Source organism: Lithobates pipiens, unplaced genomic scaffold (genome assembly GCF_037356315.1).
Source record: "Lithobates pipiens isolate NorthernLeopardFrog02 unplaced genomic scaffold, aLitPip1_a1.2 Scaffold_13, whole genome shotgun sequence".
Classification (NCBI taxonomy): domain Eukaryota; kingdom Metazoa; phylum Chordata; class Amphibia; order Anura; family Ranidae; genus Lithobates; species Lithobates pipiens.
Window position 1 is genome coordinate 465,840,984 of NW_027507718.1, and position 18,751 is coordinate 465,859,734.

General features: G+C 46.4%; 1 protein-coding gene across 1 annotated transcript in view; it reads left to right on the plus strand.

The window, feature by feature from the left end:
• Positions 1 to 18,751, plus strand: part of CPZ (carboxypeptidase Z) — a 170,238-nt gene that overhangs the window by 18,726 nt on the left and 132,761 nt on the right. The window contains exons 2-3 of the mRNA XM_077477857.1: positions 3,165 to 3,194; positions 6,089 to 6,463. Of these exons, the coding sequence (XP_077333983.1) occupies positions 3,165 to 3,194; positions 6,089 to 6,463 (405 nt within the window). The remainder of the gene's footprint in view (positions 1 to 3,164; positions 3,195 to 6,088; positions 6,464 to 18,751) is intronic.

An 18,751-nucleotide genomic window follows, 5' to 3' on the forward strand; every position in this document is an offset into this window, starting at 1 on the left:
AAAGTGCCAACCTGTATATACCCCTTTCATTATTAGGCCATTGTTTAGTTTTCAGTGCTGTAATAGTTTGACTGACAGTTACTTGGTCATGCAACACCCAAACCTTTATATCATCTTTGAGAAAGACAGAGCTTTATTTTTCTTGGTATTCAATACCACTTTTTTTTTCTATTACAGTATCTCACAAAAGTGAGTACTCCCCTCACATTTTTGTAATGTGAGACCACTGTTATATAAGCTGTACACTCCCTACTTTACATTGTAGCAAAGTGTAATTTATTCAGTGTTGTCACATGAAAAAATATAATAAAATATTTACAAAAATATGAGGGGTGTACTCATTTTTGTGAGATACTGGACCTAAAGGATCTAACACTAACCTATCTAGCCCTGTAAAGAAGAAATCAGTATACATACCTTTTTTGAAGCTGATCCAGTCCAGTCTCCAGCAGTGGGAGCTCTGCAGAGGAGACAGCCAACAACGGCTGTGAAATGAATGGGAAGTGACGTCACCCATAGACTTACTATTATCTACTTCCATTGTCAGCTGTGTCCTCTGAACCCCTCCCCACAGCAGAGCTGCAGCTGACAGCATGGGATCAGGTCGGATCGGCTTCAGAAAAGGTATGTATAGCGATTTAATCTTTACAGGGCTAGATAGGTTAGTGTTAGATCGTGGATGATCGGGGGGGGGGGGGGGTCTAAGAATAAAAAAGCAAACCAAAATTGACTTCCACTTTAAATTTTGGGTTGCTTTTTTATTCTTAGACCCCCCCCCCCCCCCTTTCAGTTCTATATTTTGGTTGGAATAGATTTGCCCTTCTATTTGTGCTGGTAACAGAAATTGAGTGATGTCCAAAAGTTTAGAGTTGTTACTAGAGTAAGAGGTAAGGGGAAATCATCCACAGGAGAAAATCTCTCTGTTAACTAATAGGAAATCGCGACACATGCTCGTCGTTCAAAATGGAACATGAGCTTCTTTTGTGCAACAGCGGCGTACACGATTTGCTGCAATTGCAGCATGATTTACTGTGCAACGATCATGGCAAAATTTTGGCGCGATTGGTGTGCCATTAGAAATAATCGCAAACGCATACTGTGTTTTGCAGCAATTTGCAATTGCAGCAATTTCACCCACGATCAGGTGTGAATGGAGCCTAAAGCCCGATACACACTAACAGGTTTTCTGCTTATTTTTTCCTTCATATTTACAAAAAACATATAATATGAGGTCAAACCTTAGGCGTTTCAATTTGTATGCAATCAGGTAGGCCCTTGCACTACATGGTTTTGGTAAATCTGAAGACAAAAATCAGCAGAAAATCTGATAGCGTGTATGGGGCTTTGTAGAATTTGTAGAAATTTTCCATGATTTCTGTTGAGTCAGGAAGAACGTGATGGCAAATCTTTCAAGTGGAGCACAGACAATAAAAAATAAAACCAATGATAAGGGTTGTAATGGTTTATTACTGTATCTAAAACAGGGGTGTCCAACTTTTTGGCCTTCCTGGGCCGCATTGGAAGAAGAGGAATTGTCTTGGGCCACACATCAAATACACTAACAATAAGGAGAGCTGATGAGCAGAAAAATTAATTCTGAAGGTGTGCATCAGATATTACAAACACGCATGCTCAAAACCAATGAAAAACCAATGAAAAAGATCAGACAACAATAGAAAAGTTGACCAAAGGTGGCGGTAAAGAGCAGAAAAACCACATGATTTTGTGAAAGTTGGCTGAAAAAGTCCAATCATGTGTATGCTTAACAAGTTCACGGCCAATGCCCTTTGTACAGAAATCCACGGGAAAGTTTGGTTAAAGAGGAGCTGCACCTAAAAAAAAAATATTAAAAGCCAGCAGCTACTAATATTGCAGCTGCTGACTTTTAATAAAATCACACTTACCTGTCCCAGGTTCCAGCGATGTCAGGGAATTGGGAAGTGAAGCATGACGGCTTCACTGCCCGGTTCCCTACTGCGCATGCGCGAGTCGCGCTGCGCGTCTCTTATGGTCCCCCGCTGTGTCTCTGGGAACTGTGTGTTTCCCAGAACACAACGGGGGGAGCGTCTGCGGGGGTCTGCGGCGGTCTGGCCGGAAGTGGATGCAGATACCTGGATTATCCAGGTAACTGCACCCCCCTCCCCCCTGAAAGGTGCCGATTGTGGCACCGGAGGGGGGGAGGGATAAGATTAGCGGAACTTCCCCTTTAGGGTGAAGAACCGCTTTAAAGTCCGATCGTGTGTATGACGCTTTATAAAAATTTTTATTTTCTCTTGCTTGATTCAGAGCATGCGTAGAACTTTGTGCTTCGGAATTGTGTACAAACGATTGGAATTTTCGGTGGAGCCTACACACGATCCGAATTTCCGAACAAAAGCTCCCATCGAACATTTTCCGTTGGAAAATCCGACCGCGTTTAAGCGGCATAAGTTTACGATTTTGTGATGAGCCTCATTCATAGTTGTCTTGGGCCTCATGTGGTCCATGGGCCACAGGTTGCACACCTCTGATTGAAAACATAAAAAATTGGCTATACACTTTAAATCAAAATTTTATGTATGGTAATTTTTAGATAGTTACATTGCTTTAGCTTGAACCAATCTAAGCATTTATATGCTATGCCTGTGGGAACCTGTGGAAGCTGGAAATCATTGTAGTAGGAAACACTATTACAGTGATCATCACTAGCTTCAGGATCCTGTGCTGAGCATCTGCCTTGCTGCTTACTAAACACAGGGGGTCTCTTGCAGGGCACAGGTGCCATTCAGAGAACACTTAATCTCCTCTTAATGATGTCTCCCCGTCTTCCCACCTTGTACAGTCAGAAAATTTCTTTGCATTCATCCAGAAAATTAAAAGAGTTCCCTAAATGATGTCCATGCCATCCTCCTGTGTTTACAATGTAGAAGAGTAGATGCTTGGCATGGCACTACAGATATGGCACATACATACTTTTACTGGTTCAAGCTGAAGCAATGTAACTATGTAAAAATAGTCATACCTAAACTTCAACGTGGACAGCAAACATACTTCAGGTTTTTTTTGGTGGGAAGCACCAACTTTTCTCACAGCAGCGTCAGAACACAAACAATGCATGTGTTGCTAATCTATAGCTATTCCTTATAAGTTGAGTTTTTAACCTTTTCTTATTTTAATATTTGCAGGGCGATGCACAGATCCTGCTTCAGAGAAAGGTAAGTGATTCATGCAGTAATGTGTGCACTAAATACTTTAGATAATTCTGGTGGCTGAACTAGTGTGGACAATGGAGGTGCAGCCTATCACAGACACTTGACCTAGGCTCACTGAACAGTTCTCCTTTACTTTTAGAGTTGCCATCCTGGTATAAACGGTAACATGACCTTTTTGAAATGGCAGTTGTATTTTCCTGTACAGGAGGGGAAGCTCTTCTCTTGCATGGGAATATTATTAAAAGGAGCCTATATTAGCTACTACAAATTTGGAAGGCAGCACAGTCTCATTAATGCATAATGCCAATTAAAAAGCTAGATAATTTTGGATATATTTGTGAAGGGTCGAAGCCTGCATCATTTTTTAATATATTTTTTTTTTTTTGCCATCCATGCCTTAGTTTTAGGGATTTTGTATTATATTCTACATAAGAGGTGACAGAGAGAACAGGAACTGAAAGGAAATCTCCTAAGTGGGAACTGAAAAAAGAAGGCAGGTGCTAGATTGCAACAATTGGACCACTACTTATGTACAGTGCCAGGTGCATGGGTAGTTCTTCAGCAGCTCAAAAGTGACCACTGTTATAGTGGGATAGCAACAGTCATTGAACACAAGTAAAGCGCTCAAATTAACTCCCCAAAATAAAGTTAAGTCGTTTTAGTGCTTTACTTGCTTTTAATGACTGTTCCTAAATGGGAACACAAACAGTAATCTTACAGACATTCTGATCCTTCCCCACTTCATAAAAAACAAAACAAAAAAAAACATTAGTTGTAAGTTAAGTTGGGCATTCTGGACAAACTTTGCATGTTTACTTAGAAAAACTTTTCTTCTCAACTGCTAATACTCACTGCGCTCACCACAGTCTCCTTCTGCACTATTCTTCTGTCAGGGTACTTGGAAACATGTGGAAGCATTTGAACTTCTCCGAGGATGTGGTGTTCAGGCCTGAGCATCCATTAGCAAGGCCCAAACACTATCACCTGGGGAAGAGTAAAAGGTCATTCATTTTGTGTAAGCTCTGACACAGACCAGTATGGAACTTACAATAGGCAGCGAGGTAGCAGAGGAAAAGTATCAATGAAGGAGTGACCTATCAAGGGAACCTGTCTATTTTGTGAGTGAAAAAGTCACTTTCAAGAAGAAGTCTCACTTCCATTTTTATTAATGTGTTCTGTTCCCCAGGGGACAAAGTGCTGTCTTTGGCTGGCTGTGAGGTTGGACAGGGCGTCAATTCTCCAATGCTATGACTAAGCAACATGATCATTGGCTATTCATTACAATAAAGGCTTTTATCGGAGTGTGGCTGTCCACAATCCATGCCTTCAATATCGCCCATCCTCCATAAACAGCCATCTAGCAATGCAGCTAGCAAGGAGACAGCTGCTTTGACAGATGACACTTTTCTTCATCTCCAAGCACTTGCCTGAGACAAGCATCTCACAAGCAATACAGGGAAAGGGGAGCTTGTAAGCTAAAATGTTCCAGGCAAGTGGGCAAGTGCTTGGAGATGAAGAAAAGTAACGCTTGTCAATACAATTGCCTCCTTGCTAGCTGTATTTTCTGACAGCTGTATAAGGAGAAGGGGCATCCACTATAATCTCACAGCTAACCTTAGAGAGCACGTTCAAAGAACACTTTGCATTTCATCTTGATGACATTGCCTTGGCTTCCCACCTTGTACAGTCAGAGAGTTTCTTTGCAATTCATTCAGAAAATTAAAAGTGTTCCCTGAATGATGCCCATGCCATCCTCCTGTGTTCACAATGTAGAAGAGTAGATGCTCGGCATGTGACCCAGAAGCCGGCAGTGTAGCGGGTTTCCTGCTGACAGCTGACTGTAAAGAAAACATGCTGCCAATTTAAAATTATGAAAAATACCAGTGTGGAGTCCCCCCCAATGCATACCAGGCCTTTAGGGTCTGGTATGGATTTTAAGAGAAACCCTAAGATAAAGTTAAAAAAAAATGCCATGGAGTTCCCACCAAAACTCATACCAGACCCTTATCTGAACATGCAGCCCAGCAGATCATGAAAGGGGGGTACAAGCGAGAGTCCCCCCTCCTGAACCATACCTGGCCACATGCCCTCAACATTGGGTGGGTGCCTTGGGGCAGGGGGGCTCTCCCCTCCCCCCACCCCAAAGCACCTTGTCTCCATGTTGATGGAGACCAGGGCCTCTTCCCCACAACCCTGAGCTGTGGTTGTGGGGGTCTGCGGGTAGAGGTCTTATCGGAATCTGGAAGCCCTCTTTATCAAGGGAGCCCCCAGATCCCACCCCCCCCATGTGAATCAGTATGAGTACCCATTCATCAAAAAAGTGTCAAAAATAATAAAAACAGTGCCCCTCCAATATAGATCCATTGTCAATCATGAAGCCCGCCCCACCACCGGACCTGAAAAAGGAAATAAAAACAAAAAAAACGCAGAATGACTGGCTTGCCATTTGACAGTCCTTTTATAGGTAAGGGTAGGGCCAGCTGGCGACATCACCTAGTGGCACCGCCCCCTTGTGATGTCACCGACCCAGCATGCACCAGTTCTAAGGTTCTAAGAAACGGACCCAGCATGCACAGGTTCTAAGAAATTTTGTTATGTTTCTAAATATTATTAGGGTTTTTGTTCAGTAACGTCTATTTATTCCAAAATTAAATGTTAAAACTAAATCTTTTGAATGACAGACAAATGTTCTAAGAGCGCGTTCTTAGAATTTTCATACACATTTTCCTAAGACTTTTACTAAGAAATTGCGTTCAAAATTCTATCCATCTATGGCCAGATTTTTCTTTAGAAAAGTTAAATTCCCCTTTTAAATATGTGTTTGTTTTTTCTTGGTTTTGTATTTTGAAACCTCATCTTTGGAGATCCAAAAGTTAATCCCTGTGTTTTTTTCCCAGGAACGTGTACCGACAATGTCCTGGGATATTGTGATGACTTGCCCTATAGCAAAACCATGTACCCAAATTCATTAGACCATCGATCAAGAGGGGATACAGAATTCAGTGCTGAGTACATCCTGCTGAGTGTCATTGACAATTTGCTAAAAGGAGAATGTAATCCTGACTTGAGGCTCCTGGGATGTGCAGTCCTGGCTCCACGATGTGAGAAGAATAAGATTGTAAAACCATGCAGGAAAATCTGTGAGATGCTAAAGAAGAATTGCCTTCCTGCCTTTGATGCTATTGACATGGCATGGCCTTACTTTCTAGACTGCGATCGCTTCTTTGCAAGTGATGAGGAAGGATGTCATGATCCACTGGAAAAATTAAGAGGTAATCTATCTATCTATTTATCTATCTATCTATTCGCTTAACGGCAAAACTTTAAAAAAATAAAATAAAATTATATATAGAGTAAGGGAGGGTTACAACCACTGTCAGATTTTTTTTTTTTGCCATCTGTGTACCATTGTGTAGATTTCCCTTCACTTCCTGTCTCATAAGCAAACAGGAAGTGAGAGGAAATCAATGCAAATTAAGGGAATTCCTTGGGGACCCCCGGGTCACCAGAACTAGTATCTCCATTGGAAGATTTCCCCTCTATTACTTTTTGGGGGTTAACCCAAAATTTGTGATTTTCTTTTACTTTCAACTTCAATGATAATGGTAAACAGGACAAACAGAGAATCACATTAACGGAAGCACAGGCAGCAATAAAAACTGACTCATGAAACACGCATCTTGAAGGCCAAGGAACACACCAGACAGGTCAGGGATTAAGTTGCAGAGAAGTTTAAAGCAGGGTTAGGTTATAAAAAAATATCTCAAGCTTTGAACATCTCACGGAGCACTGTTCAATCCATCATCCGAAAATGGAAAGAGTATGGCATTTGGAAACCTCCCAAGAAATGGCCATCCACCTAATCTGACAGGCCAGGCAAGGAGAGCGTTCATCAGAGAAGCAGCCAAGAGGTCCATCGTAACTCTGGAGGAGCTGCAGAGATCCACAGCTCAGGTGGGAGAATCTGTCCACAGGACAACTATTAGTCGTGCACGCCACAAATCTGGCCTTTATGGAAGGGTGGCAAGAAGAATGCCATTGTTGAAAGAAAGCCATAAGAAGTCCTGTTTGCCGTTTGCGAGAAGCCATGTGGGTGACTCAGCAAACATGTGGAAAAAGGTGCTCTGGTCATATGAGACCAAAATTTAACTTTTTGGCTTAAAAGCAAAACGCTATGTGTGGCATAAAAACTAACACTGCATATCACCCTGAACACACCATCCCCACTGTGAAACATGGTGGTGGCAGCATCATGTTGTGTGGATGCTTTCCTTCAGCAGGGACAGGGAAGCTGGTCAGAGTTGATGGGAAGATGTATGGAGCAAAATACAGGGAAATCTTATAAGAAATCCTATTAGAGTCTCCAAAAAAACTTGAGACTGGCGCAGAGGTTCACCTTCCAGCAGGACAACAAGACTAAACATACAGCCAGAGCTACAATGGAATGGTTTAGATCAAAGCATATTCATGTTTTAGAACAGCCCAGTCAACGACTAAACCTAAATCGAATTGAGAATCTGTGGCAGGACTTGAAAATTGTTTTTCACAGACGCTCTCCATTCAATCTGACAGAGCTTGAGCTATTTTACAAAGAAGAATGACAAAAATGCAATTCTCTAGGTGTGCAAAGCTGGTAGAGACATACCCAAAAAGACTTACAGCTGTAATTTCAGTGAAAGTTGGTTTTACAAAGTATTGACTCAGGGGGGCTGAATACAAATGCACGACACACTTTTTACATATTTATTTGTAAAAAAAATTGAAAACCATTTATCATTTTCCTTCCACCTTACAATTATGTGCCACTTTGTGTTGGTCTATCACATAAAAGCCCAATAAAATAATAAATACATTTACATTTTTGGTTGTAACATGACAAAATTTGGAAAATTTCAAAGGGTGTGAATACTTTTTCAAGGCAGTGTACAATTAAAAAAAATGTGCTGCAACAATTGTAGAAACATACAATATGTAAGTAAATTTTTTTTTTTTTATTCCTTGCTGCCCCCCCCCCCCTCCCCCGCAAAGTCTCACAGATACTTGTTGAACCAGCTAGTGAAGTCTAGCTCACGCAGCTTTCTATGATGGGGTGATAATGCTGCTGCACTGCACCTGAGTTCAGGATAGCATAGGCACCTTCATATACTGTAGTATTTGCCTGTTTGTGCTATAGTGGGATCAGATGATGTTGAAGGGAGCATGGCTTTCAAAAGGAGGAGTGGACAGAGGTCCTGTAATATCACTTGAATGGAATGAAGGCATCTGGAAGCTGGTATGTCGTGATTGGCCAAATACACCCCTGTTCAGTTTTCGCCAGAACTCCCGAACAGGGAAAAAGTTTGTCCCCAAGCTGCAAACTCTATCAGTCTATGGGACCAGATCATGAAAAGTCCCCAAACCTACCAAGACATGGCCATCCACCTAAATTGTCAGGGTGGGCAAGGAGAGCATTAATCAGAGAAGCAGCCAAGAGGCCCATGATAACTCTGGGGGAGCTGTAGTGATGGCCGAACGGTTCGCCCGGCGGTCGTTTCGCGGCGAATTTCCGACTTTCGCCGTCCGCGGGTTCGAACGCCTTTTTCCGTCGTTCGCCCCGGCGGACTTACGTGTTTAATGTATACAAGAACTTTAACCTTTCGTGACACGTTTATCATGTGTTACAGGACAACCAATTGAGACATGACAGCTCATGGACACTTGGACATTCCCCCTAACCTATAAATACACCCGATCCGGTGGCCATTTTACATTCTTTCTTCTGTCACTGTAGGGAAAGGATCCTGTGTGGAGTAGGGACAGAGAAAACGCTAGCTATTTGGTACACAAAAGTTCTTTTCAGGACTGGTATAGGTGTTAGGTCAGCAGCCTGAGTTTCTTTTGTCAGTTTAGATAAAGGGACAGAGCGCTGTATGCTGCTATTTTAGGGACAGCTCAGCCAGATTAGTCTTTCTTCATCATCATCATCATCATCATCATTAGCTGTTACTATCAGGTCCACAAAAGAGCTGTTCCAGCTAATCGTTCCAGCCTACTCTTTTTTGCCAATTTGTATAGGGACAGGCAGGAAGCAGTGTGTCAGGCAGTGAGGATAATTTTAAAGACTTGCTGTTACTATTAGTTCCACAAAGGTTCTTTTCAGGACTGGTATCAGTGGTACGGTAATAGGCTTGTACACGTATAATATTCTTTCTTCCAAATATAGAAAGAATATTATACTTGACTGCTGCCCTTCTGCTGCAGTCTGCTAATCATTCACAACTCACTTGTTCCACAAAGCTCTTTATCAGGACTGGTAACTTGGTCTGTCTAGGGTGCTACGGTACATAGGCTTGGGTGCGGTACAGTCTGCTGTTCTGTAAGGACCGCTATCGGTCCACAATACATAGGGTTGCCGTGCACTACTGCTGACCGCTGCCCTATACTGCAGCAGTCCTTCAGCGGTATAGGGACTGACGCACAGTCTGCTAAACACTAATACACAACCTGCTTGGTCCACAAAAGTTCTTATAAGGACTGGTAACTTGGTATAGGGTGCTACGGTACATAGGCCTGAGTGCAGTACAGTCTGCTGTTCTGTAAGGACCGCTATCGGTCCACAATACATAGGGTTGCCGTGCACTACTGCTGACCGCTGCCCTATACTGCAGCAGTCCTTCATTGGTATAGGGACTGACGTACAGTCTGCTAATCACTAACACACAACCTGCTTGGTCCACAAAAGTTCTTATAAGGACTGGTAACTTGGTATAGGGTGCTACGGTACATAGGCCTGAGTGCAGTACAGTCTGCTGTTCTGTAAGGACCGCTATCGGTCCACAATACATAGGGTTGCCGTGCACTACTGCTGACCGCTGCCCTATACTGCAGCAGTCCTTCATTGGTATAGGGACTGACGTACAGTCTGCTAATCACTAACACACAACCTGCTTGGTCCACAAAAGTTCTTATAAGGACTGGTAACTTGGTATAGGGTGCTACGGTACATAGGCCTGAGTGCGTTACAGTCTGCTGTTCTGTAAGGACCGCTATCGGTCCACAATACATAGGGTTGCCGTGCACTACTGCTGACCGCTGCCCTATACTGCAGCAGTCCTTCAGCGGTATAGGGACTGACGCACAGTCTGCTAAACACTAACACACAACCTGCTTGGTCCACAAAAGTTTTTATAAGGACTGGTAACTTGGTATAGGGTGCTACGGTACATAGGCCTGAGTGCAGTACAGTCTGCTGTTCTGTAAGGACCGCTATCGGTCCACAATACATAGGGTTGCCGTGCACTACTGCTGACCGCTGCCCTATACTGCAGCAGTCCTTCATTGGTATAGGGACTGACGTACAGTCTGCTAATCACTAACACACAACCTGCTTGGTCCACAAAAGTTCTTATAAGGACTGGTAACTTGGTATAGGGTGCTACGGTACATAGGCCTGAGTGCGTTACAGTCTGCTGTTCTGTAAGGACCGCTATCGGTCCACAATACATAGGGTTGCCGTGCACTACTGCTGACCGCTGCCCTATACTGCAGCAGTCCTTCATTGGTATAGGGACTGACGTACAGTCTGCTAATCACTAACACACAACCTGCTTGGTCCACAAAAGTTCTTATAAGGACTGGTAACTTGGTATAGGGTGCTACGGTACATAGGCCTGAGTGCGTTACAGTCTGCTGTTCTGTAAGGACCGCTATCGGTCCACAATACATAGGGTTGCCGTGCACTACTGCTGACCGCTGCCCTATACTGCAGCAGTCCTTCATTGGTATAGGGACTGACGTACAGTCTGCTAATCACTAACACACAACCTGCTTGGTCCACAAAAGTTCTTATAAGGACTGGTAACTTGGTATAGGGTGCTACGGTACATAGGCCTGAGTGCGTTACAGTCTGCTGTTCTGTAAGGACCGCTATCGGTCCACAATACATAGGGTTGCCGTGCACTACTGCTGACCGCTGCCCTATACTGCAGCAGTCCTTCAGCGGTATAGGGACTGACGCACAGTCTGCTAAACACTAACACACAACCTGCTTGGTCCACAAAAGTTTTTATAAGGACTGGTAACTTGGTATAGGGTGCTACGGTACATAGGCCTGAGTGCAGTACAGTCTGCTGTTCTGTAAGGACCGCTATCGGTCCACAATACATAGGGTTGCCGTGCACTACTGCTGACCGCTGCCCTATACTGCAGCAGTCCTTCATTGGTATAGGGACTGACGTACAGTCTGCTAATCACTAACACACAACCTGCTTGGTCCACAAAAGTTCTTATAAGGACTGGTAACTTGGTATAGGGTGCTACGGTACATAGGCCTGAGTGCGTTACAGTCTGCTGTTCTGTAAGGACCGCTATCGGTCCACAATACATAGGGTTGCCGTGCACTACTGCTGACCGCTGCCCTATACTGCAGCAGTCCTTCAGCGGTATAGGGACTGACGCACAGTCTGCTAAACACTAACACACAACCTGCTTGGTCCACAAAAGTTTTTATAAGGACTGGTAACTTGGTATAGGGTGCTACGGTACATAGGCCTGAGTGCAGTACAGTCTGCTGTTCTGTAAGGACCGCTATCGGTCCACAATACATAGGGTTGCCGTGCACTACTGCTGACCGCTGCCCTATACTGCAGCAGTCCTTCAGCGGTATAGGGACTGACGCACAGTCTGCTAAACACTAACACACAACCTGCTTGGTCCACAAAAGTTTTTATAAGGACTGGTAACTTGGTATAGGGTGCTACGGTACATAGGCCTGAGTGCAGTACAGTCTGCTGTTCTGTAAGGACCGCTATCGGTCCACAATACATAGGGTTGCCGTGCACTACTGCTGACCGCTGCCCTATACTGCAGCAGTCCTTCAGCGGTATAGGGACTGACGCACAGTCTGCTAAACACTAATACACAACCTGCTTGGTCCACAAAAGTTCTTATAAGGACTGGTAACTTGGTATAGGGTGCTACGGTACATAGGCCTGAGTGCAGTACAGTCTGCTGTTCTGTAAGGACCGCTATCGGTCCACAATACATAGGGTTGCCGTGCACTACTGCTGACCGCTGCCCTATACTGCAGCAGTCCTTCATTGGTATAGGGACTGACGTACAGTCTGCTAATCACTAACACACAACCTGCTTGGTCCACAAAAGTTCTTATAAGGACTGGTAACTTGGTATAGGGTGCTACGGTACATAGGCCTGAGTGCAGTACAGTCTGCTGTTCTGTAAGGACCGCTATCGGTCCACAATACATAGGGTTGCCGTGCACTACTGCTGACCGCTGCCCTATACTGCACCAGTCCTTCATTGGTATAGGGACTGACGTACAGTCTGCTAATCACTAACACACAACCTGCTTGGTCCACAAAAGTTCTTATAAGGACTGGTAACTTGGTATAGGGTGCTACGGTACATAGGCCTGAGTGCGTTACAGTCTGCTGTTCTGTAAGGACCGCTATCGGTCCACAATACATAGGGTTGCCGTGCACTACTGCTGACCGCTGCCCTATACTGCAGCAGTCCTTCAGCGGTATAGGGACTGACGCACAGTCTGCTAAACACTAACACACAACCTGCTTGGTCCACAAAAGTTTTTATAAGGACTGGTAACTTGGTATAGGGTGCTACGGTACATAGGCCTGAGTGCAGTACAGTCTGCTGTTCTGTAAGGACCGCTATCGGTCCACAATACATAGGGTTGCCGTGCACTACTGCTGACCGCTGCCCTATACTGCAGCAGTCCTTCATTGGTATAGGGACTGACGTACAGTCTGCTAATCACTAACACACAACCTGCTTGGTCCACAAAAGTTCTTATAAGGACTGGTAACTTGGTATAGGGTGCTACGGTACATAGGCCTGAGTGCGTTACAGTCTGCTGTTCTGTAAGGACCGCTATCGGTCCACAATACATAGGGTTGCCGTGCACTACTGCTGACCGCTGCCCTATACTGCAGCAGTCCTTCATTGGTATAGGGACTGACGTACAGTCTGCTAATCACTAACACACAACCTGCTTGGTCCACAAAAGTTCTTATAAGGACTGGTAACTTGGTATAGGGTGCTACGGTACATAGGCCTGAGTGCGTTACAGTCTGCTGTTCTGTAAGGACCGCTATCGGTCCACAATACATAGGGTTGCCGTGCACTACTGCTGACCGCTGCCCTATACTGCAGCAGTCCTTCATTGGTATAGGGACTGACGTACAGTCTGCTAATCACTAACACACAACCTGCTTGGTCCACAAAAGTTCTTATAAGGACTGGTAACTTGGTATAGGGTGCTACGGTACATAGGCCTGAGTGCGTTACAGTCTGCTGTTCTGTAAGGACCGCTATCGGTCCACAATACATAGGGTTGCCGTGCACTACTGCTGACCGCTGCCCTATACTGCAGCAGTCCTTCAGCGGTATAGGGACTGACGCACAGTCTGCTAAACACTAACACACAACCTGCTTGGTCCACAAAAGTTTTTATAAGGACTGGTAACTTGGTATAGGGTGCTACGGTACATAGGCCTGAGTGCAGTACAGTCTGCTGTTCTGTAAGGACCGCTATCGGTCCACAATACATAGGGTTGCCGTGCACTACTGCTGACCGCTGCCCTATACTGCAGCAGTCCTTCAGCGGTATAGGGACTGACGCACAGTCTGCTAAACACTAACACACAACCTGCTTGGTCCACAAAAGTTTTTATAAGGACTGGTAACTTGGTATAGGGTGCTACGGTACATAGGCCTGAGTGCAGTACAGTCTGCTGTTCTGTAAGGACCGCTATCGGTCCACAATACATAGGGTTGCCGTGCACTACTGCTGACCGCTGCCCTATACTGCAGCAGTCCTTCATTGGTATAGGGACTGACGTACAGTCTGCTAATCACTAACACACAACCTGCTTGGTCCACAAAAGTTCTTATAAGGACTGGTAACTTGGTATAGGGTGCTACGGTACATAGGCCTGAGTGCGTTACAGTCTGCTGTTCTGTAAGGACCGCTATCGGTCCACAATACATAGGGTTGCCGTGCACTACTGCTGACCGCTGCCCTATACTGCAGCAGTCCTTCAGCGGTATAGGGACTGACGCACAGTCTGCTAAACACTAACACACAACCTGCTTGGTCCACAAAAGTTTTTATAAGGACTGGTAACTTGGTATAGGGTGCTACGGTACATAGGCCTGAGTGCAGTACAGTCTGCTGTTCTGTAAGGACCGCTATCGGTCCACAATACATAGGGTTGCCGTGCACTACTGCTGACCGCTGCCCTATACTGCAGCAGTCCTTCAGCGGTATAGGGACTGACGCACAGTCTGCTAAACACTAACACACAACCTGCTTGGTCCACAAAAGTTTTTATAAGGACTGGTAACTTGGTATAGGGTGCTACGGTACATAGGCCTGAGTGCAGTACAGTCTGCTGTTCTGTAAGGACCGCTATCGGTCCACAATACATAGGGTTGCCGTGCACTACTGCTGACCGCTGCCCTATACTGCAGCAGTCCTTCATTGGTATAGGGACTGACGTACAGTCTGCTAATCACTAACACACAACCTGCTTGGTCCACAAAAGTTCTTATAAGGACTGGTAACTTGGTATAGGGTGCTACGGTACATAGGCCTGAGTGCGTTACAGTCTGCTGTTCTGTAAGGACCGCTATCGGTCCACAATACATAGGGTTGCCGTGCACTACTGCTGACCGCTGCCCTATACTGCAGCAGTCCTTCAGCGGTATAGGGACTGACGCACAGTCTGCTAAACACTAACACACAACCTGCTTGGTCCACAAAAGTTTTTATAAGGACTGGTAACTTGGTATAGGGTGCTACGGTACATAGGCCTGAGTGCAGTACAGTCTGCTGTTCTGTAAGGACCGCTATCGGTCCACAATACATAGGGTTGCCGTGCACTACTGCTGACCGCTGCCCTATACTGCAGCAGTCCTTCATTGGTATAGGGACTGACGTACAGTCTGCTAATCACTAACACACAACCTGCTTGGTCCACAAAAGTTCTTATAAGGACTGGTAACTTGGTATAGGGTGCTACGGTACATAGGCCTGAGTGCGTTACAGTCTGCTGTTCTGTAAGGACCGCTATCGGTCCACAATACATAGGGTTGCCGTGCACCACTGCTGACCGCTGCCCTATACTGCAGCAGTCCTTCATCGGTATAGGGACTAAGAGTTTTGTCACAGGGTCATTTAAAAAATGACAGGCAGAGGAAGAGGCAGGCCCTTCCGCAGGGGTGGTAGGGGTAGGGCAGGAGCAACAGGCTTGAGCCAAAGTGGGAAGTTGCAGAAGGTGCGTTCAATTACTTTAAAGGATGCACCAGACTTGGTTGAGTGGCTCGCTCAGCCTTACTCTTCTGCACCCTCCTCATCCTCTCGATCTGCACCCTCTTCTTCACTCTCTGCTATGTGCACCCCCAAAGACACTACCACCAACAACACGACCACCACCACCACCACCACATACCTTCCGCTTGAGTCACTGGAATTATTTTCCGATCCATATCAAGAGGACATTTCTGATGCGCAGCCACTCTTGGTATTGGATCAGGAAGAGGAGGTAGCAACAAGCGCTACTCAGCAGTCTGACGCCAGTACCCAGATCAGCCCAAGGAGGAGGTTGGTCCCCGGTGTTGCTGCCTACTCTACTTATAGCGGTGGGGAAGGTGACGTTGATGATGACGTGTCTAGTGATGTCACGTGGGTGCCCACAAGAGAGGAAGAGGAGGGGAGTTCAGAGGGAGATATGGACCAGCAGATAGGGAGGAGAAGCAGCAATGACTTACATTGCACAGCAGGGACAAAGCAGACTGCAAATGTATCAGGAGCGAGTCATCGACCATGTACGGTCACATCTGGCGCTCCCAGGACACCGGCACATGGCTCCGCAGTGTGGGCTTTTTTTAACGTGTCCGCTGCTGACAATAGCGTTGCCATCTGCAATCTTTGCAGTCAACGCGTTAGTCGCGGTAAGCCCAATACTCACCTAGGGACGACCGCCTTAAGAAGGCACATGAGCAGCCATCACCGAGCCCAGTGGGAGCAACGGAACACACAAAGCCACACTGCAGGCTCTCACCGTCCAGCCTCGTCTTCTACTTCTCCTTCTCCTCTCTCCTCACAATTGTCCTCCACTCCACCTTCCATCACGCCAAGCTCACATTTTTCTGCAAAAAGGCAGGCTTCCGTGGGCCTAATGTTTGAGCGTAAAAAAATGATGACGCCGGATAACCCTCTTGCCCAACGGTTGGCGGCTGGCTTGTCAGAACTCATAGCCCGCCAACTACTGCCATATAAACTGGTGGACTCGGAGGCCTTTCGCAAATTTGTGGCCATTGGAACACCACAATGGAAGGTCCCAGGAAGGAAGTATTTCTCAGAGAAGGGCATCCCAGAGCTATATGGCCATGTTCAGCGGCAAGTGAATGTATCTCTGGCACACAGTGTCGGTGCCAAGATACATCTGACCACAGACACGTGGTCTAGCAAACACGGGCAGGGAAGGTATATCAGTTTTACTGCCCACTGGGTGAACCTTCTGACGGCCGTCAAGCATGTAACCCGTGGCACCCGTGTAGATTTGGTTTTACCGCCACGGATTGCATGCAGGCCTGACTCTTCTTCTCCTCCTCCTACTCCATCCTCCTCCCTCTCCTCCTCAGCTGCCTCCTCCTTTTCCGCTGCTAGCGTCTCTTCCACTGCACCGCCCAAGCTCCCCAGAACCTATTCCACATGCCAGGTGAGACGTTGCCATGCCGTGCTGCGTCTGTTGTGCCTGGAAGCAAAGAGCCACACTGGCCCGGCACTCCTTTCAGCTTTGCGTTCACAGGCAGATGAGTGGCTAACACCGCTCAATTTGACAGTTGGTAAAGTGGTGTGTGACAACGGTGCCAATCTGCTTAGCGCATTGAAACAGGGCAAAATCACGCACGTGCCGTGCATGGCACACGTCTTAAACTTGGTCGTGCAGCGATTCCTTGTCAAATACCCTGGGGTCCAGGACATCTTGCGGCAGGCAAGGAAAATCTCGGCCCATTTCAGAAGATCTTACACGGCCATGGCTCGCCTTGCTGACATTCAGCGGCGACACCATCTGCCGGTCAGACGTCTTATTTGCGATTGCCCGACGCGATGGAACTCAACCTTCTATATGCTTGATAGGCTGCTCCAGCAGAAACGTGCAGTTAACGTCTACCTGTATGAACTCTGCGAAAGAAACGGTTCTGGGGAGCTGGGTTTTTTTTCACCGCGCCAGTGGCTGCTCATGCGCGACACATGCAGACTTCTGCGGCCATTTGAGGAGATCACCAAACTGGTCAGTCGCAGCCATGGCGCCATCAGTGACATGGTACCTTATGCCTTCTTTCTGGAGCGTGCATTGCGTCGTGTCATTGATCAGGCTGTGGAGGAGCAGGAGCGGGAAGATGAGGAAGTCGCAATGCTGGATGAATTCCCAGGGGGGGCTACTCTATCTGAGACAAGTCAACAACAGGAGTCTGATGAGGAGTCAGAGGAGGATGGTGCCGGGGCGGATGAGCAGGAGCAAGAAGAGCATGCTTTAAACCTTTCTGGGATCCCTGTTGTGCGAGGATGGGGAGAGGAGAATGAAGAGGACGACATTATCCTGGATGATGAGCAGGAGCCAGGCCACCACACCGCTTCCACTTTAGTGCAAATGGGGGCCTTCATGCTCCAGTGTTTTAATAGGGACCCCCGTATAAAAAGCATGAGGGTCAAGGACCAGTACTGGGTGGCAACGTACTTAGACCCCCGGTACAAACACAAAATGGCGGAAATGTTACCGCCGTCGCAGAGGGCTGTCAGAATGCAGCACTTCCAGGCCTTGCTTCGAGAAATGCTGCATTCTGCTTTTGCGTGCGCTGGCAGAGGAGCAATTCCCACTCCCAGAGAAGGATTTGCGGGTACCAATCCAACAGCGCCTGCAAGAAGAGGCCGGTTTGAAGATGTGTTGGTGACTTCGGATATGAGGTCATTCTTTCAGCCGACCCATCGACAGGTGTCATCCGGATCCAGCATCAGGGAACGCCTAGACCGTCAGGTGTCCGACTACATTGGGTTAACGGCCGATGTGGACGCTCTGAGGAGTGATGAACCCCTAGACTACTGGGTGGGCAGGCTTGACCTCTGGCCAGAGCTTGCCCAATTTGCAATCGAACTGTTGGCTTGCCCCTCATCCAGTGTCCTGTCCGAAAGGACGTTCAGCGCAGCAGGGGGGATTGTGACCGATAAGCGTACTCGCCTAGCTCACCACAGTGTTAACTACCTCACATTTCTAAAAATGAATGAGGCATGGATCTCGGAGGAATTCAACACATGTGATCAGTAGACCATGTATATGTCTATAAACAATTTTTGGAATCAAGCACACAGACCTTCTTAATTCATTTGGCTCACTTCCCTGACCCAAAAAAGCACACCGTACTATATGCCCCTACCCTCCTCTTTGAAGAGGTTGAGCGGTGTCATATTTCTACTGGGGCTGCTTATTATGAGGGGTTCCCACCATCCCTGTGCTGTGCTGACTTCCTCCTGGGTGTTC